Here is a 19,304-nt window from a genome sequence, read left to right on the forward strand (position 1 = left end):
AAATAAAGGCTTAGTGGTGTTCATTAGCAAACAAAACAGTCTTGAAATATTTGTTTTAATGTACGGGCTTTCGACTTTAAAATTAACTACCTCATTCAGTGCCCTAGATGCAAAGCTCAGTTCTAAGACTTTGAAAACTATATTTGACTTAAAAGTGCTGGTATGAACTCATGTGGCCTTTAGACAGTATGATGTGTTCCTGCCAAGTCTGCTGCTTGTGTTTGTAATTGCTGTTTGTCATCCGTGGCTGTACTGTTTCATTTGCTTATTTCTTCATGCGCCATCAGAGTTCTGACCCTGGCTGTATATGTGTTGATTCACTCTACCTCATGTGTGCATCAAGTCACGGGACGCAGCAGGCATACTTACTGCACAGTGGGTATGCACGAGGGTGGGCTTTTAATAACTTGGGAAGCCCAGGATAGAAGTGGGGTTGGGAGGAGGCAGAGAGAGGGCATTACCTGTGGACTTCAAATGTCAACCTGTGTGTAGTGGTGAAACCTGATACAGGCGAGTGTTGAGAGTGTTTTTTGGAAGAGATGTATTTACCAGGCCTCTGTGTGTGCGTATACATGTATATATTTTTGGTCCTACAACTCAGGTTGTGAAGTCCCGCTTTATTTTGTGACTAATGAAGCCTTAATATTTTGGACCTCAAACAACAGTTTTGCCTGTTGAAACTTCAAAGTCTGTTCATTTGTGAATACTAAGTACCTGTGTGTGGTTTTTAAGTGATTGAGGCCTCCTGGGTTGAACAGAAGAAAAATTTGGTAGTATGACAGTAGGTAATTAACATGGAAGCATGAAGCATGAGAATTGGATTTCTTAGGTGCAACTCCCACCCATGCAAGTCATTTCTTCCTTCTTTCAGCATTACAATACTCTATACATTCATTCACCATGCTGGTAATTAAAGGCTCCTTCTTAAGTTACCTCAATAACTTTGCAAGAGATGTTGTATAAAAAGCAAACTAAAAGAAAACTACATGACTTAGCAGCATGTTGTGATTTGATTTTCCTGCTCTGAATTTATGATTCTTATTCGTCCACAGAATAGGATAGTTTTATGCTGTGGATAAAAAACTAACGTTCGTTCTGAGCGATTTCCCCTTCCCCCTCACCCTTTTTCCCCCTGTATAGCTCAGGTGATGGTAAGACTTGTCTACTCCTAGTAAGAGCACTCCTTGCGTATGGGGGCGAGGCGGGGGGGTTGATCTGCAGTAGCAGTTCGTTTCCTTGGATCTTGTAATGAACTTCTTGATCTATTGTTCTACCTGTGTTTGGGACACGTGTTAATAATTAATGTAAATCCCAAGTTACTTGAGTTGTCTTGGGGTTTGTACCACAGCCATAATCACTGACAAAAGGTGTGTCAGCCCTTTGGACCTGGAGAAGTTCTGTCCTAGCATCCTTAAGTCCACGTGCCCATCAGACTCAGAGTCTTAAATGTTAATAACTTTTACGTTGTCTCTTCAAACTGTTCAGGTGCATGGCTGCTCTGCCTGTGTGCACAAGTGGAGCAGTGTAGTTATTTGCTAAATCTGTGTGTGCAAGTCAGCGTCAAAGACAGAGATGTCAAACACCAGGATTGCAGTACTTAAACCATAGTAGACTTTTTCCTTCACTTGTAACACTGGCTGCCACAGTAACTTGGTTAGTGCTTTCTCACTGTTGTGTGGAGAGGAAATACTCTGGCCGCAGTCAGTGTGCTGATCTCTTGAAGTAATAGGTTGGATCTGTTCTGTAATCTCACAGAAGGATGATTCTGAATATAACAATATTGTGTAATTACACCTGTAACTTTGCCCTGTCAGCGTCGTGACCTTGATGTTGGTTGCTGTTACACTGAGGTAAATTCAGGTTACGTTTTCTATAACGTTTATGCACTCTAGAGGGGTTATAGAAAACCACTGATGTTACCTCCTAAAGGAAACAGTTTTTCTATCAAATGTGTAAGTGGCTCTGTTGTTTCAGTAAAAAAAAAAAAAAAAAAAAAAGTGGGAAAATACTTGAAGATGCATTACAGAAACTCATAGGAAGGAAGATAAAGTTGTGTTGAGGAGTATTGTAGGAAATCTTAATGATCTTGCAACTTTTCAGGTATCTAGGAAGACCAGTAGGATTCCACTTTTTTGTGGGGCGTATGGGCTGATCTGGTCAGTCAGAATCAAGGTCTCAATTGTTGATGAAATAGACCTCTTTCTTCATATCTTCTGAACTGGATAAAAAGGGTGTTGAGTACTACCCGATACTTCAAAATCACATGATAGTGTGTTGAGAGAAACTTAACAGTAGATGCTACTTCCAAATGTTTTAAAATCAGGAAGAATAATTAAGAAACTTGAGTACTCACAACAATGTGTGTACAATTTCAGTATGCTGAGCATGCATCCTTCTAACCTAAATGTGCAGAAAGACTTAATATGCTTGGTAATATGTTTTCCAGTGTGTGTGTGTATGTATGTATGTGTATATATATATATATATAGGGAGCAGCTCATTAAAGGAGTTTTATGATCTTCGAGAACCTGGTAAATACTCCAGAATTACATCCTGAAATAGGACGTTACTTTCAATAGAAGCTGTGTGTTTTTCTGGAGAACTTTCATGCTTGAGTTGACTGTCTAAATTAGGCACTTCACCTGTGATTGTAGATGTGTGAACAGGTAAATGTGTAAATATCATGAACTAGATGAGACTGTTCAGTGCACATGCCATGTTTCAACATTTTTTCAAAACATTTAGAAAGTGGAGTGATAATAAATTGCTGAAATATTTGGTTGCTTGTGTCTGGTTTTGCGTTGTTGCAGGTTTGAGCAGTGGCATGGGAATTTAGGGAATACTTTGCTCTTTAAATTGACAGAATAATTCTTCAGATAGCTTGGACATCACCTTGCTTTTGGCAGGCACGTTTTTTATGATGATAGATTGGAAGTGAAAGAAGTTATGATGGTTGCAGGATCTTCATTATTTTCTTAACGTGAAGAAAGATTCATTGAGTCTTAGCTAACATCTAGGAAGTAGGATATAAAATGAAAAGCTTTTTTTTTTAAAAAAAAAAAAAAAGCTTTTTGGAATTAGTGGATTTTTTTGCAGGGGATACTGTAGCTGCGAAAATATTCTTGGGTCAAAAAGTGTTTGGATAAGTTCATCGATAAAAATCCCTGAGGGTGTTGAAGTTCAAAGATACCACCTCTGGTTCAGGATGCTTTTGAGTTACAAGTTGGAGATTAGAGAGTGTTTTCTGATGTTTATTCTTCTGTTTTTATACTATTCCTATTGAGCTGTCTGGGTGGCCACGCATAGAAGTGGTATGCTGTGGTTGGTGGGCTGTTGGTCTGACCTGATGTAGCCATGTTTATATTTGACCTCTAAAATAGCACTGATAGCTTTGATTTTATTGTTTTAAAATACACCTGCAGTGCAGTTTCGGTAGTATTTTGCTTAAATAGCAAGCACTGATTGATAGTGGGGACATCGATCGTGATGGAACATGGTGGGGTTGCAGGTAGGAAAGGCAGATGCCACAGTAGCGAAACGCCCGGTGCATTCTAACTGAGTGCAGCAGCTATCGGTTGCAGTCGAGAGGGTTGCTGTTGGAAAAGATGCATAATTGATAAACTATTTCACTGCGTCTTACAGGTGTACCTCAGTATTTATTCTGAATATAAATTAAACTTTTTTTTTAAGGGTTGGTTTAATAGTTAAACGAGACTAACTGAAAATACAGTGAAATAAGTTGCAAAAAAATTGATCGACATTCTTTCTTGGGCATGCTTGTAAATGCCATGAGCTATGCAAATAATATATGCAGCTAAAATGTCTGACTTGTGTTCATGCAAGCCGTTGAGGTATGTGCTGTAGCAGGAGTGCTGAAGCACCTCTATGTGAATAAGTGTCGTGTATATGCACAATAAAGTACGGGAGTGCTTAATATCTTTGCTTTATAGTGAAACTTTTTTTCAGTATAAAATAGCATAGATCAAGTTAAGACAAGAAACTTTTGTCATTAGTCATTTCTCTAAGCTAATGATGAAAACAGCTGCATATTTTGTGGAGTTTGCCCTTTTTGCGGTTTAAAGCACTGAATTGAGAGTTCTGTGTATTTTGGGTAGAGGGAAATTAGATTTATCTTAGGGTTTCCTTACCGTGGCTTTTCAGAAGCTTTTTAGTCAACTGAGTTAGGGGCAGATAGCCTCTGGAAGAACTTCAGGTGCCTGCTTTTATTGAAGGCTCAAAGCCTGTTTGTGTGTGTATGAATAATGTACACAGAGAAGATGCAATTTTTAATCAAAAGGCAGCTGCTATATAGCCGAGTTTACCATAAAAGATACCTAGACAAATTTGATGTAAGGAGATTCCTCAAACTGGTTCGAGATAAGTAGGAGTTAGTATTTTCTCCTGCCAATGTAGGTACATTATTAGTAATCCATTTTGTTAATTATAAATTTTAGATACCATTTGTAGCTCTAAAGGATGAGTGTGTTCCTCATAAAAAAGGGTTTTCACTTCTGTTTATGCCTAATTCTTCCAATATTCTTTTTTTTTTTTTTAAGAGTTGATTTACGTCTTTAACTTTTCTATATAATTTTCTTGCGATGTCCTACAGGCAAAACACAGCAAAAGAATGCAGGACACTGAGCTACCTGTGCAGCCATGTAGAGATCGAATAAGAAATGCGTGGATGGCTATGGGCTTTATGTACATGAAGATACTGATCAGTACAGCAGTTGTGTAAGGTTTTTTCCTGGAACACTGCTCCTGTCCACACTGGGGTTCAAAATTATTTTACTGTGTCATAATTACTCTTTCATAAATAATTATTTGGAATAAAATCACTTTCAGAAGCAGAGAACGGAACTGTTGTTTCATTAACAGTTACTCTGGTGACATTTTTCTTTTTTGACACAGGCTTATTTTAGATAAGGCATGTAACACTTCCTGGGGAAGAATTAAAAAATATGGGGGGGGTGGGGGGGGTGCCAGTGTTTTATTTCTTAGTTTTTGCCGTCACTCCTATGTATATTTAATGGCTCTCTGAGAAACCTTAGTTTGAGGATTTTTTATGAAGTATCTGGTGTTACAAGAATTTCTTCCACCCTGAAAGTAAGAATTGAGTTAGAGGTGCATGTTTTTATCCTGTTGTCATTTAAGAAGTTGGGGTAAGGTGATAATGATCTCCTTCCTAATTGACAAAGAGAATGGCTAGGGAAGTTGGATCCTCCACTGATTTAACAAATCTTCAGGACAAATGTGTGACCTGTAACAGCTTTGTTTGCATATCTGAGTGTTCAATTTTGGCACTCAGGCTGTTCTTGAATTATCCTAAGGAATGGCTCAGCAGGATATACAGTTTAATGATACCTTCTGCTTCATCTGTGTAACTCCAACAGGTATGAGAGCTAATTAAGAAGTTGGCTGTTCTTCAGGACCACTCCTGAATCTCCAGTGTGAGTTCAAGCAGTCTGTAGGATTTTTTAATCACTATAGTATTTTTAATGAAAATAGCTGATTAGCAATAATCTGGTGTTAGGAACAAAGGGTAAAAATATTTTTTTCTGGGTTAAATTCCACTTAATGTTACTGGGGGATGGAGTGTGGTCTTGGCTTTTTTGAAGGGATTGTGCATGCTCATGCATATGTTAGTGTTAGGTGTGCATGTATTGGCTGTATGTTCTGAAATACTTTGTTTCTCTGGATGCTGATTGAAATGATCCTGAAATAGCGAATGAGCTTGAGAAATTCCAGATGTCTGAGCAACTTCCTGATTATCTCCCTTTTTTTTTTAATGGGTCACTTGCAGTAAAGTTTCTCTCACTCCCTTACCTTGGCTTCTCTTCCGAAATATGGTTGATACTTAACTGCTACCAAATTTGAGGCTGATGATCCTATAACACTTTCAAAATAAAATATAAGCAGAAATTGGCTTTACAGTAGTGGCCAGTGTAATAGGCTGGAGAATGCTTGGTTCTACTATGTAACACAAAGTTGTGGTTTGTTCCTCTGTAAAATAATTTTTATCTCAAAATCAAGTATTCCCAGAGGAATGCTACCATATCTTATTTTGCTCGATACTGAGGTTAGCACCAGATAGCTTGAGTATGTTCGCTTACATTTCCGATAACACACTATGAAAAAGTAGAGAGTAGTTAGTAACGGGAGATGGATTTGACTCATTCAAACGCTTGGCACTTGGAGCTGTGAAACTGAAATTGCTTGCTTGCTTCAAGGATAAGGGTGTGTGTTTGTTGGTACGTGTTTTGGTTTGTGTTGGGGTTCCGGGCGAATGAAGTTGTAGTGACCAAACCCCAGGGTGCCGGAGCAGAAACGTGGGGTACCCTGGAGAGGAAAAGGCAAAGATCCTGCTTAGACGAACAGAATTTCTGGAAGTATTCAAAGAGAGCACGTAAACGCGTTTGCAAGTTCTGTAAGACTCATTCTGTCTCGTGGCTTTAGTGAGCTTTACACAGTTGAATTGGCAGAAGGCAGGACTGCTGGCTGCATTACCGCTCTGATAAGTGGTGTAAATTAGAGACCGTTGGCACTGCTCTGTGCCATGAGGCTAGATTAACATTTATGAGGTGCAAAATGCCCATTCCTCCTCAACTTCGTGAGGCCTCTACTAAAATGCCTTACACTATACTTTATATGTACTATATATAAGCATTTTAACTCTTTCTCTCTTTTGTTACATAACTTCTGTTTCTATTAACTTGATTATCAATTTGCTGCTGACTTAATGATGCTGAGCTCTTCAAGCTCTGCGGTATTGTGTTCTTTTGTGTGCATAGAGATGGCTTCTCGTGTTCTAGTTCTGACAGCTGAGCGTTTTGTTTTCTTTTTCTGTCTGTTCCTTGGGAACGTATGTTACTGACCTGCAGTTGATGAACGCTGGCATGAGTGTTCATCCCTAAAACAAGCCCGTTTAGCTTGTTTGTGTTCAATCTGCTGCAGGTTATACTTTCCCCTTATGTATTCCTAAATAAAAAATAGATCTTCCTGGCTTTGGAAAAGGAAGTGCACATTCTTGAGGATATTTGCCATGCTGGCGTTTTTCCTTCCCTTTCCACTCCAGTGATTGTAAGCACCTGCCACACTACAAAGCATACAACTTTGTTTTGATCTCTGTGCTCTAGTGCTACAACTACAAGTTATGATGGGTTGATATTCTGAGGTCTATTTAGTAGTAGGTGTCTAATGAGGCTCTAAATATGGCATTTAATTACTAGCAGAGTAATTAAATAATGTAACTTCATTTTAATAATGCACCAGCATAATGATGTTGACAGTAAAGATATTTTTAATCTTATCAAATATTGTGTTTTGATGTTACCATCAGTGTATAATTAGTCTTACTGGTTGTGGTGGTAACTCTTCTGGAAAGAAGGCTTTATTGCTGGCTTAGATGTATGCCAAAAAATGTCCAGCAGTTTAAATGAATTTACGGGGATCTTTTTAGATATAAATGGTCAGAGGTGCATAACTTTTGTTCTTAAGATGATGCTTGTAGGGCACATGCGTTTAGGAGAAATGTAGAAAATGCGAAAAATGCTAGTGATAGTGACAGGATGAAGTTTTGCTAAAATAATCACAGAGCTGCTTTCCTCCAGGACCTCTGAGTTTTTCTAGTAAAAGAAAGTCAGTAAACCCCTGAATAATTTGTGCGTTTAAAAACGGGAGATGTAAATATAGAAATTGGGAAGTGATTTGTGTCTTGTGATCTGTGCAGAACTGGCAAGGTCAACATTGCAGTATAATGGCCCATTCTTCAGTAGTAATTTTGAAAGGAATGTTAAAAATTTGGCCAAAAAAAAATTGAGGGCTAGAAGTAACGTCTCGGAATGATCCATTTAGAGTTCAGTCTTGGTGGTTGACCAAATATAAATCTGAAAGCTAGCCTCGTTAAGTGTCTCCCTGGGTTTTAGAATGCTTTTTCAGATACTTTTTAATTTCGAAATAGAAAGCAGTTTAGATTAAAAAGTGTGACACAATAGACTGGCACTCCACCTTAGAAAAAAAAAAAAAGACAAGACAGTCATCTCACTCTGAGGGTCATCTACTGTGTGACAGGCTTATGTGTAAAGGTAGCTGTCCTTTTTTCTTGTAGAACAGCCTTTGGAATAATCAGGAAACAAGTTGAAATTTTTGTGAAGTGAAAATCTAGGAGTACTTTCTGTATGTAGTCACAGAAGAAGTATAAATGAATTCACAAAATAAAGTACGTTTTACTCTGTCATCTGATCTAGTGCTGTTAATTTTGATGGAAAGAACACAAACTTAGGTCCTAGTACTTAAATGAAGACCTGAACCCTTGGAATAAGCTACCAAGAGAGCTATGGCATTTCTTTCTGTTTAAAAACAAAAACTTGAGACAAACGTTTGCTTTGGTGCAAAGGTGACTGACTGAAGTATGGTCTATCTAAATGTCAAAATGCTTTAATTGATCTTCTTATCTTTTTAAATTGATATTATTTGCATCAATTTTGGGTTGAAAACACACTTTTCTAGGTGCCACCACTCCAATTTTCTGGTCAGAGAAGCCCGAAGACTGTTTTCCTCCTGGAAGAGAGAGAATTTATACATGTATTTTTGGTCGACTGCACAGCTTTTCTGTAAAATCTTGTATATGTACAGTATTAAATGGGTGTCTTAAATGAAAAGGAAGCTAGTGCTATATGTACTCTAATGGCTAGTTTCTGCTAAGAAATGCCATAGCCTTTCTGTTAATTAACTAAAGTAGAAATACAATCCAAGTATTGAGAGCCTGTAACAAAGTACAATAGCTTAGAAATTTGGTGGGTTGTTGGAGGGTGGTTGAACCTACCTCTTGGTAGCTAAAAGCTGGTTCTGAAAATTTAAAAATGAGAAAAAAAAAGTCAAAAACAGAAGAAAACAAGAACCCTTCCAGTATAAATACTAAGACTCCCATTTGCAAAACAATTCTGGCCTTGGATGAAGTTCTTACAGGTGCTCTGGTCACTTTGCGCTTGGGTATGTGTTTTTCTACCAGTTCGTGCTGTAAGCTGGAAAAAATGAAGAGCGTTAAGTTGTGGACCTGTCATTAGCATCCTTGGATCTGTGTCTCAGTGCCTTATAGAGAAGATATAGGCATGTTCAAGAGTTCATTTTGAAACTCTGATTATTATGATATGGGTATATGGTATGGGGTTGCTTTTAAATCTTGTAAACTTATGTATGTGTGTATGCACGCCTAATATACACACATTTATAGGAATCAGCGTTTAGGTCTGTGCAGAAAAATACGTGAAAAACTGGAGTGAAAAAATAGGGATTATTTTAGCATTACTTTGCATAGAACATTTTGTGAATAAACTGACATCTTTGGTGAGGCTAAATGTCTTCAAAATGCTTTCTGTACTGGGATATCATAGCAGAGAGAATTTGGATGTTGACAAAAGCTAACTTTGATTTTTGTGCTATTATGAATACAGTGGCAGAGAACTACTAGTTGGCTTGGCAAAGAAACTGACTAGAGATTAATATAGGAAGTATTTTGTGTTTAAATTTTGGCATTGACAAACTTGATATCGATGGATTAAAATGTGTAACTGAGGTTCTTGCACTTCTCTTTAGTCTATTGAAAGTGACCATGTTGATATGTAAAAGTATTTAATATTCTTTATTAACTTTTGTCTGTGAAAGTCATATGAGCGCTAGTATTCTTATTTGTTGGAAATGCTGATGTGAAATGAATTAAATTCCAGTAGCACGTCAGTTATGAAAATAGATGTAGGGTTGTATTTTACATGACTTGATCTTCAGGAGGTACACACTAGATGAAGGATGCTTATGTTTTCCAACAGACCTGATTGCAAAAAGAGTGTACTTTTTACATATGATTTGTATTTGTTTTTTGAGCTTTCTCAAACTCTCTTTAGAAACATGACTGCCTCAGAGTCTTGGGGTTTCTGTTCAAACATGTTTCGGAGTTCATTGTACTTGCTAAAAAAATGCAGTCACAAGGGTGATATCTGGACCCTTCTTGGAGCAGGAGCTGTGTGAGTAGTAAGAAATACTAGTGCTACTTATGTTTCAGTTAGTTATTTAGTTGTCTGACTGGTGACGTCTGATGTTTGAATGGAAAGGTGGTGTTTTCTCAGTGAAACTATTGATACTGTTGGAGATGGAATTACTTGCAGGTAAAAATGAGGGAGTTTTTTTGACTCTTCAGAGTGTGTTGTCCGGTTAGGCAATCTAGTGCCTCCAGGCGTTCCTGTTGACTGTCAGTTGATTAAAGAAGTAATAAATTATGGCTGTTAATACCTTTCAGCTAAAAAGAAAAAAAATACTGGATCTTGGCTCTGCCTGGATTGTTGATGTTCTTGATGATTTGCATGTCAGGTACAAAGGAAAGTGCAAACTTGCTAGCGCAGGAGTTAAGATGTTGAAGTGAAATGCCTGCAAAGTTATCAGGTGTGTGGGGAGAAGGAGAGCTGGCATGTAGGGATGTGTGTTCTGATGCCTTGGCATGGAGCATTTTAGTAGTCCAATACGTTACAGTACGTTGATGATAACCAGGTTAACTTTATTTTTCGTGAAATTGATTTGATCATTCAGTCTTAGTGCATTGTGCTAGTTTCATGTATGGTGCAGCTGCTATATAGTGTCTGTGTTATTTAGTTATCTGTACTCTTCTCTTACCCTCATCTCCGAGCATTTCCATGCATCTAGATACACATGCTGCCTGCTTTTCCATTGCATCCTTCTCTGGGCCACCTGTCCTTCAAGTGGAGCAGTGTTACGTTTTAGTCTTTCAGGAGAATGCTGTGTGTAACAGTTTGTATCTACAATTTTAGTGGCTTCTAACTGTTCTTTGGCCTTAGTCAACTTTTTTTTTCCCCCCTCCTGCTGGCTTCTGGATTGAGGACTATGTACAGCTTCTAAACCCTGATGTTTAGAGGGTGTTAGCCTTTAACAATACATCCAAGAGTTATGTTATTCTACTGTTCCTAAATATCAAATTGATTAGGAGAGTGGCTATAAAAAGAATCCTTGCACAAGAAAAAATGATTGGATGAATCATCTCTAGTAAGGAATAGTGACGGAATGGAGGTATGCTTAAACTGTGTTTTAAGTTGTCACTTAGCAGTTCGACTGGGGAAACTGAGGAAACTTGAAGAGGCAAATGATGTGATTCATATGATGGGACAAAATAGAATTTACCACTCCTAAGTTTGATCAATTGACTGATAGATGAATTGGGTAAACTAGTGAAGAAGCAGTGGTAGTAGGTGGGAAAAATACCAAAGATCTGCGAAAGTTTTACCAATAGGGTTAGGAATGGAAAGCTTGATTTTCTGGAAGTTGTTCAAAGAAGCTGTTGGAACTTGATGGTAACTTGTCCCGTGGTGGGGGGGGGGGAAAAGGCAAGCTTTTGACTTCAAATGATCAGAGGTAGTGAAAACTAGGAAGGACGCATTCAGGGAAGGAGGGAATTTTGCAAGCCTAGTCTTGGCCATACCCATTCCAGGGCTGAAGGGGACTTAATTCCCTTGTATCTGTTAATTATTATTAACCAAATAGGTTCCTCTTTGGGGTCAGATGTGTGTTTTTTTTATTTGTCACTCTTGTGGGAAAGTTGCTCATGGGTGTCACTTTTCTGATGGTTAGTAATTGCTTTTGAGAAGCAATCAGAAAGTGATCAGACAAGTCTTTGAAGAAAGTATCAGTTGAAGAGCAAGAAATGAACATCAGCTCAAATGGAAAAGGTCTATAAAAAAGGGAACCTTGAGGAAACATCTCCATATCATTACTACTCTAGGTACAGTAGTTACTGACCTCATATGTAACTCACTATTGATAAGGTTCCCCAGAAGACTGTTTTCCAATTACTTTTTTATTCTATAGGATCTTCAAAAGTTCTGTCTTTGAAACATGTACGATCCTGCTATGAACACCAACACCTGCCTTATTGCACGGTTCCCTAGAGTAAGAATCTTACTTGAGACTTTAATTTGCAAAATCAAGTCTGATTTCAAATGAAGTTTATTTAATTTTTATTTAAAGTAGTGAAGGTCTTTTTCTTCAAGTCCTTTTTTTTTTTTTTTTCAAGACAGTTTAAGGATTAATTAAAATACAAAGATATCATCAGGTCTGTGTAGGTATACAGAAGCTCTTAGTGCTTTTACATGCATGAGGGTTTACATGTTCTGAATGCAGTGATGCTTCAAACTTTCTTTGTTGAAAATTGAGGGTGGAGGCTGTTCTCTCATGTTCAGTTTGCTTTTTGTGAGTGAGAACTAGAACAGCAACAGTACAGGTGTGCCTGCTCTTAAATTGCTGCTATTAGTCAAACCTTCCACTTCCCAAGTATGTTTTATTTTTCCAAAACTATTCTGCTTTATCTTCAGCGTGATAAACATCTAAGAATGAAGGTTTTTTTGTGTGTGTGGAATGATTAAAAAAAATTTTTAAAAAAATCTTACTATTGGTCTTAGTCTTGTGACATGCCCTAGTAGGATAAGCACGCATCTATTTGTGCGCTGGTATGTATATTTAAGCTGCTTTAGTGTATATGTTTCTTTCAAAAATATTGCAGGCCTTTCCTTCCTTCCTTCTGGAACTCTGAATGGGCTTTAGAAAAATGCAAGCATTGCGTTGCAGCTGGCATTGCTTTACACACAGTTGATTTTTTTCAAAATACGCTTCTAGAGAGTTAACATTGTTTACAACTGATACAGAAAGTAAGCATGCCTACTTACCAAGTGTGTTCCTGGATTGGTAAATCCATTAGAGTTTGGTTGCCTGAATTATATAGGAAAGCGTTACTATTCCAACAGAACAGGATAAATTCTTTATTAATCTTACATGCTTTACCAATTAATTCAGATTACTCGCCTCTTTTTCTCCATGATAGATCTTAATAGGTTTGAGTTCTTGGATGGATATTTCAAGTGCTGTACATCAGGATTTATTAATACAGTAAAACTGTGAAACCCTATGTATGTATTATTAAATAACCCTTAGGTTGCATATGACATTTTACCTGCCCAAAACACTATTATAACTTCCCTCCCTTGTTCTCAATGGCTATGAGAAATATGTTTAATCAAGGTAAACAGTTGTCCTTAAGTCAGGCTTTTCTGTGTGTTTGGAGCAACAAAAAGCAGTTTTAATGAGTGCTGCTGTTATATGGGTAATGCTGTATGAAATGAAGAGCAGTCATTCTTAAGTTTTAAAACCGTTCAAGTTTCTTTAAAAATGAAACAAAACAAAATCTTCACTTTACTCCCAGAAAAATTTTCTTCAAATTTTTCATTGATCAACTTCTACATGAAATACTGATTTTTGAAAAAGTTAAAGTTACATGGAGGTTCTCTGGCAAACTAAATGTTCTGGTACACTTGGATCAAACAATGTAAGGGATATGGAGCATGGGATGTGGATTGTCAGTGAAATGAGTGATTCATTCAGTCATAGTTAAGGAAAATTTTGGTATTCCTGTTTGAGATCTTGGAGTTTATTTGTTGAAAGACCGTTGTCTGATTATTGCTTGAAAAAATAAATACCCTTCCAGCTGTAACATCTAGTACAGATTTGTCTGAAATGCAGCGTTCTGTTAAAATAAAACTAAGTTTACCAAGTCTCTAATGTTAGATGCTAGAATTTTAACTTGACTCCTTCCATATCTAGGTCCTGTAGTTATTTACCCTCAGCCAGTGCTTTTCCATGGGATCCATATTATTCAAGTAGTTGCTCAGTAATTCTTTTTATCCTTGTGTTTTGCCTTGCCTAGTTTTAGGCTTTATTTCATGCATCCTTGCACAAATACAAAATATCTGCCGCTCTGTTTCTCAGTGCTTTCTGAATCCAATTTCATAATAAAACGCAGCAAATTCATGTGGTAGTACTCTTATTTACAGCTGAGGGCCAAAGTGTAGAGGGAACGCAGAGTTATCAAGTGTCCCTTATTTTTGTAGAAAAATAGCGGATATCAGAGAGACGGAAAAATACCATAAATATGAAAATGAGCAGTCTGGTAGAAGAGGGGAGAGTCTGCCCTGAAAGAAGAGGCTTCTGAGCTTGTTTACAATGAAAGGATTTGAAGCACAGTCCTATCAGGGGGAGTGGAGTCTAACATACGTAACAATCATACTTAACTAAATGCAATTGGATTTTTGTAAAGCCATGTGAAAGCTATGATTTTTTTGCATATGGAACTATTGTTTTATACGTGTTATGTAAAATAATGTTTTCTCCCTCTTGAGAAATGATCTTGCTAATACACTTCTTAAAATCCATTTTGATTGAATTTGTAATTCAGGAGAGACAGTACTTATCTTCTCAGTTGCCTAGTCTCTCCCCTCTTTGAGGCTTTTGTGACCTGGACATGCAAGTTATGATTTTGTGGTCAGTTTAGGCTGATCTGAGACCATACTTCGGTATCCTGTTTGCATCCCTTGTGCCAGCCTAAGTACTCCCATGGCTGTTCAGAGTAGGATCAGGAAACTGATGTAATTCAGAACTGAGTAAAAAATAAATAGAATGATTTCCTCATTAGACTTAATGTATGGCAGCAAAAGCAGCAGTGTCAGCACAGTAGAGGGAACAGAAATACAAGCAGGAGGAGGATTGATCCTCTTATTATCGGCCTGAGGACTTACAAATTGGTTAAAGACAACGTAAAGAATCCTTGTAACTGGCAGGCAGGGAGGGAGGACGAGTATCAAAATTGTTCTGTCCTGTTTTTGCTTCCCAGTGTTAGTGCCAGTCAATCCTTAGTTACCAGAATAGCTACAAATTGTATCAAATTCCTCTCAAAAGAAAGGAATGTCTAAAGATCGAGGAAGCTGTATTATGTAGAGTGCATTTCTTCAGTGTTTGTGCATGGAACTTAAACGTAGAACAACAACTGAGGGAGATGGATCTGTTTACTTCACTTTTCTTATTGAACCTGAGATTTACTGCTTCTTGAAGAAATCAGGGTTGGGAAATCATATGTTCGTTCTTGGGGCTCAATGTCATTCTAAATGTGTAGTAATAGCTTTGACAACCCTCATTTCTCAGTTGAAGACCTGAGGAAACAAGTTAATTATTACAACTCCTACAGCAAATCTGCAGTAAATCCTACCTTTGGTTTCATATTGAAGGTCTTGATGTCTAACAGTCTTCCTACATTCTAAATTCATTTCCTCTATTTCTAAACATCTAACTATTAACTTCTGCAGAGATAGCTTCAATTAGGTTTAAGCCATGTGACAGTCACAAGCGGGGTGAGTCCCTAGACCAGCTACATGTGTGTGTATAAACAATAGGAAGTGGTGCCAAAAGACGTCTGCTAATGCTGACAAAGACGATGGAGTGCATTCCTGTGGCAGCCTTTCTGTTCAACCTTTTGGACCCTGTGAAGACTGTTCCAAATGTTATTGTGTATTAAGGATTTTTTAAAGGCTTTTGTAAGGCTGGTTTTATCTAATAAGTATGAAGACTCGATTCTTTGTGGCCAAGTATCCAAAAGTGTTTCCAGAAGAAGGAAGTAGTTTGGCTGTGACCATTTGGAGGCTTATGCCTCCCTCTGTGTGTGATCGTGGTTATATTATTTTCACCTCTGTGATCTGCAAACTGAGGATGAAGTAAGGTCCAACACTTGCAGCTGGCAGCTAAGATCTGTCAAATAGTTACAAAAGGATGCTAGTCAAAGACAAATGACTGATGGAAGGGTTGAAGACCATCACTTACAGAACAGCTGAATTTTGTAAAGAGTTGAGTACTACATTTGAGTTAAGGAGCATAAGAACATTCGTAACTGTACTTAGATGATAATTGAAATATTTATTTCCGTTTGTTCATCAAGAGTCTGTGTGGATGCAAAATTTTCTAATGTTTGAAGTATGGTGGTGAGCGTATACGCAAGTAACATAATAGTTTTATAAAAATTGCTTTTATTACTACTTTGTGTACTTCTGTAGTTATATATATAAGGGCATTGTTTGCTTACAAGCTTTTGTTTTCTTATCATTGACTAATGGAAATTAGGATAACAGGTTGGGCTTGTGGAATTGTTTGGCCATTTGCTGCCTCAGGTACTAGGGAAATGTAAATGGCCTTCTGAAGAAAATGCTAATTATGTACAATTAACTTTCTATTGGATTAGAGTCAGTTTTTACACTGTTTTTAAAATCTAAATAAAATAACTGCGTACAGTTGTTGAGTTTGCTCAGCTCCTTTGTGCCTTTCCAGTGGGAGACTGCTATTTAAAATAGCTGATTCTCGATCTTTCTCCAACTTTTTATCTTGAAATATCTGTGCAGGAGTCATTATAAAGCCTGCGTTTATTTTTACTTCTCTATTACCTTGCAGTGTTTTCTGGTGCTTTACTTTTCTCACAGAGTGGCAGTAGTTAGTCAAGGGTGTTCTCACAACAAAACTTGTAACTTACTCATAACCGCATTGTTCTCGCTAGGCTTTCAAATTTTAATTGGTTAACTTATAAGCTACTGCAAGGTGAAAGAACACATTTTAATTGGGTTTACCATTAAGTAAAAGGCAATAGGGGCTAAAATCAGGACCGCACTGATGTGTGAAATTTTCTACTGTGATATCACAGGAGCAATGCAGGAATGCTGTAATCTCAGGTTAGACTGTCGCAGGCTCTAACCAGTGAAGAGCAGTGAAAGGTACAGCCACTCCCTTAAAAAAATATTAAAGGTCTTAAATAATGATGAAATTGTGTCATTGATCTTAACCTCTGTAGCACAATGTTGTTGCTTCTTTACTCTTCTTAATTCAATTTTTTTGTCTCTTTTCTTCCACGCAAATACTGTATCAAATCTTGTTTCAAGGTAGCTACCCAACCATTTTAGTCAGTTTGAAGTCATGACAAGGACAAATGAGTTTGTGGTTTCCAATAAGGATAGCCAGTCCAGTGATATCATTCACTCTTTGGTTTTGTGTTCAAATTGCAAATTCTCTGGTCTTCCTTTGAGTTTTGACTTATAAAAAGGCAAAACATAAGCTCTTTTACTTTGTAGTGAGATTATTTTTTCTCTCAGCAAACTACCTTTTATTTTTTTCAGCTAGTTTAAAAGCTCTCCACTAGACCTTTTGCACTAGTAGAGATAGCTAGTTTGTTTTACTGGGTATAATCTTGTCTGCTAGGTTAGCAGACAAGTTGAAGCTTCATTGTTTCTTTGTAGTTTAGGAAGTGAATTTGCTTAAAAAAAAAAAAATTGAAATATTCAAAAATATTCTGCTCCGTATGGAATGGCATAGTAAAAACAAATCTGTCATGATATTCTAACTTTCAGCTGTCCTCAGTTGCCAGTAGACTGTGAATTTGTAGAAGAGTTGCTTCCTGTAGAACTGATTTGCAAATTCTGTATTTGAATTCTTATATCTAGTTGTTGTATTTCTTAATGTGTTTAATATATTAGCGTTAAAAAATAAATGGCTTAAAAGTACGTTATATATCTATTTTAATAGGGCTTTGCATTCAGAAGAAAATGTATAAAAGAAAAGATGCTAACAATGCAGTAAGGACAAAAATGCGTGCATTTATTAAAATGTTTTCAAATGGTTCTTGTTTGTACCTTCTTTTGCAGTTACTATACTACACCTGTATTTCAATGAAAAAAAAAAAGCAAAACTTGTGAATTAAAATCAACATTGAATCTCTTGGGAAGAAATACTAATGACTAACTAAAGTGACTCATTGAAAGTGAAATAAAAATGTTTTTGACTTTTCTTCCAAGCCAGACTTGATTGCTTTGTTTTGTTTTGGTAACAAGATGAAATAAAATCAGTTATCTTTTTTCTTTTTGTATTTTCAGGCTCGGATAGCATTTTTACAAGGGGAAAGAAAGGGTCAAGAAAATCTGAAGAAAGATTTAGTGAGAAGAATAAAAATGTTAGAATATGCATTAAAACAAGAAAGGTAGGTATACGCATCTAAGTTTTTATCTGACCTGGAAAACTTTGCAGACTAGGAGGGGTTCCTTCACTTCATGTAAACTGTAGAATCATCTAATAAAGATAGTTACTTAATGTACACCGTCTTTATGGTTGGTTGTCTTTACATTATGGGTTTTTGATAATTACTGAAAAATATTCTTTAAACTGAATTGCCTAGTACTGTTCCTGTCTTTTTTTTTTCTGATGAAATTTAGTGGCTGCTATAAGAAGTTCCACGCATTTCAAAACTGTTTGTTCTTATGTCTTAACCACAGCAAGTTCAAATTGAACAGATTCTCTTTTTCTGAGTTAAAGAACAATTGCATGCTAAGTAAGACTAAACCAAGCAAGAATAGTTGTTCCTAAAATGCTTACACCTTATTACTACGCCTTTACCTATTCTCCAGCGGTATTGAACTTTAAAAGATTAAAAATATTGATCTCTCCATTCTTTACAACTGTTTTGTATGCGTTGCATGATGAAAGCTATATTTTGTGGCAGAAAAGAATCCTTTGGAATTTAATACTACATTTCAAAGTACTGATATTTCATGTGGTAAATGCTAGAATTTCTAGTCTCAGTAGGTTTTCTGTAGCATTAGTGTAATGAAATACTCCATTCAGTCCACCCAGGGTAATGTCCTTCAGAACTACAACCTCTCCTGTTGGCTGACTGCTTAGTTGGCCAAAATTAGTTCTTTATTTTGCAGTAGCACTAAGCAAACAATCTTGTCATGTTCCTATACTTTCAGTAGTGGACTTGATTCTTAAATTTCATTTTATCTTGTTCTTAAAAAGAAGCAGAATCCAACACTGTTAACTTCTTAAGGGTCAGGCAACAAAATTGTCAGCTTTTGTTTATTTGGTTTGTGAAGAATATTCTTGTAGTATAAACTTAAGAATGTCCAGATGAGGCCTAGCTATATTTACTATAAAATTTTAAGTCAGTTGTCTGAGGGTATGTCTTAATATATTCTACATTATGAATTAGTACTATAAATAACTAACTAGTATAGAAATAACTGATTAGTCCGGTTCTTTTTTAAAAATCAGTGTTTTGACAAGCATGGCTACATGCCTTTTAATGAAACATGCAATATAGAGATGTACTTCAGAAAATGGTGTAGGTTTATATGGCAAGTCATACCACCACATTGTGTGTTTTAGTTAATAGGTGAGGTAAGAAGGTGCCAAGGAGCTACTTTATGTGGCCCTGTTCTCAGGGTAGAATGTAACTCCAGCTTTCCAACCAGTATTAAGACTAAAAGCTATATTGTTAAGTCATACGGGTAATGTGCAAGTGACTGGATTCAAGGCAGATGAAAAGTGTGCAGTATTGGGTGGGCAGCATACTCTTCCTTTAGAAGAACATTGAACAGTTGAAGGAGAACAGT

General features: G+C 36.9%; 1 protein-coding gene across 6 annotated transcripts in view; it reads left to right on the forward strand.

Moving 5' to 3' along the window:
- The window catches only part of STRN3 (striatin 3), a 61,678-nt gene that overhangs the window by 1,912 nt on the left and 40,462 nt on the right, over positions 1–19,304 (forward strand). For all 6 annotated transcript variants that reach the window (XM_035552061.2, XM_035552060.2, XM_035552059.2 and 3 more), the window contains exon 2: positions 17,790–17,893. In XM_035552061.2, coding sequence (XP_035407954.1) covers positions 17,790–17,893 — 104 coding nt within the window. The remainder of the gene's footprint in view (positions 1–17,789; positions 17,894–19,304) is intronic.

The sequence above is a fragment of the Cygnus atratus genome, chromosome 5 (genome assembly GCF_013377495.2).
Source record: "Cygnus atratus isolate AKBS03 ecotype Queensland, Australia chromosome 5, CAtr_DNAZoo_HiC_assembly, whole genome shotgun sequence".
NCBI lineage: Eukaryota > Metazoa > Chordata > Aves > Anseriformes > Anatidae > Cygnus > Cygnus atratus.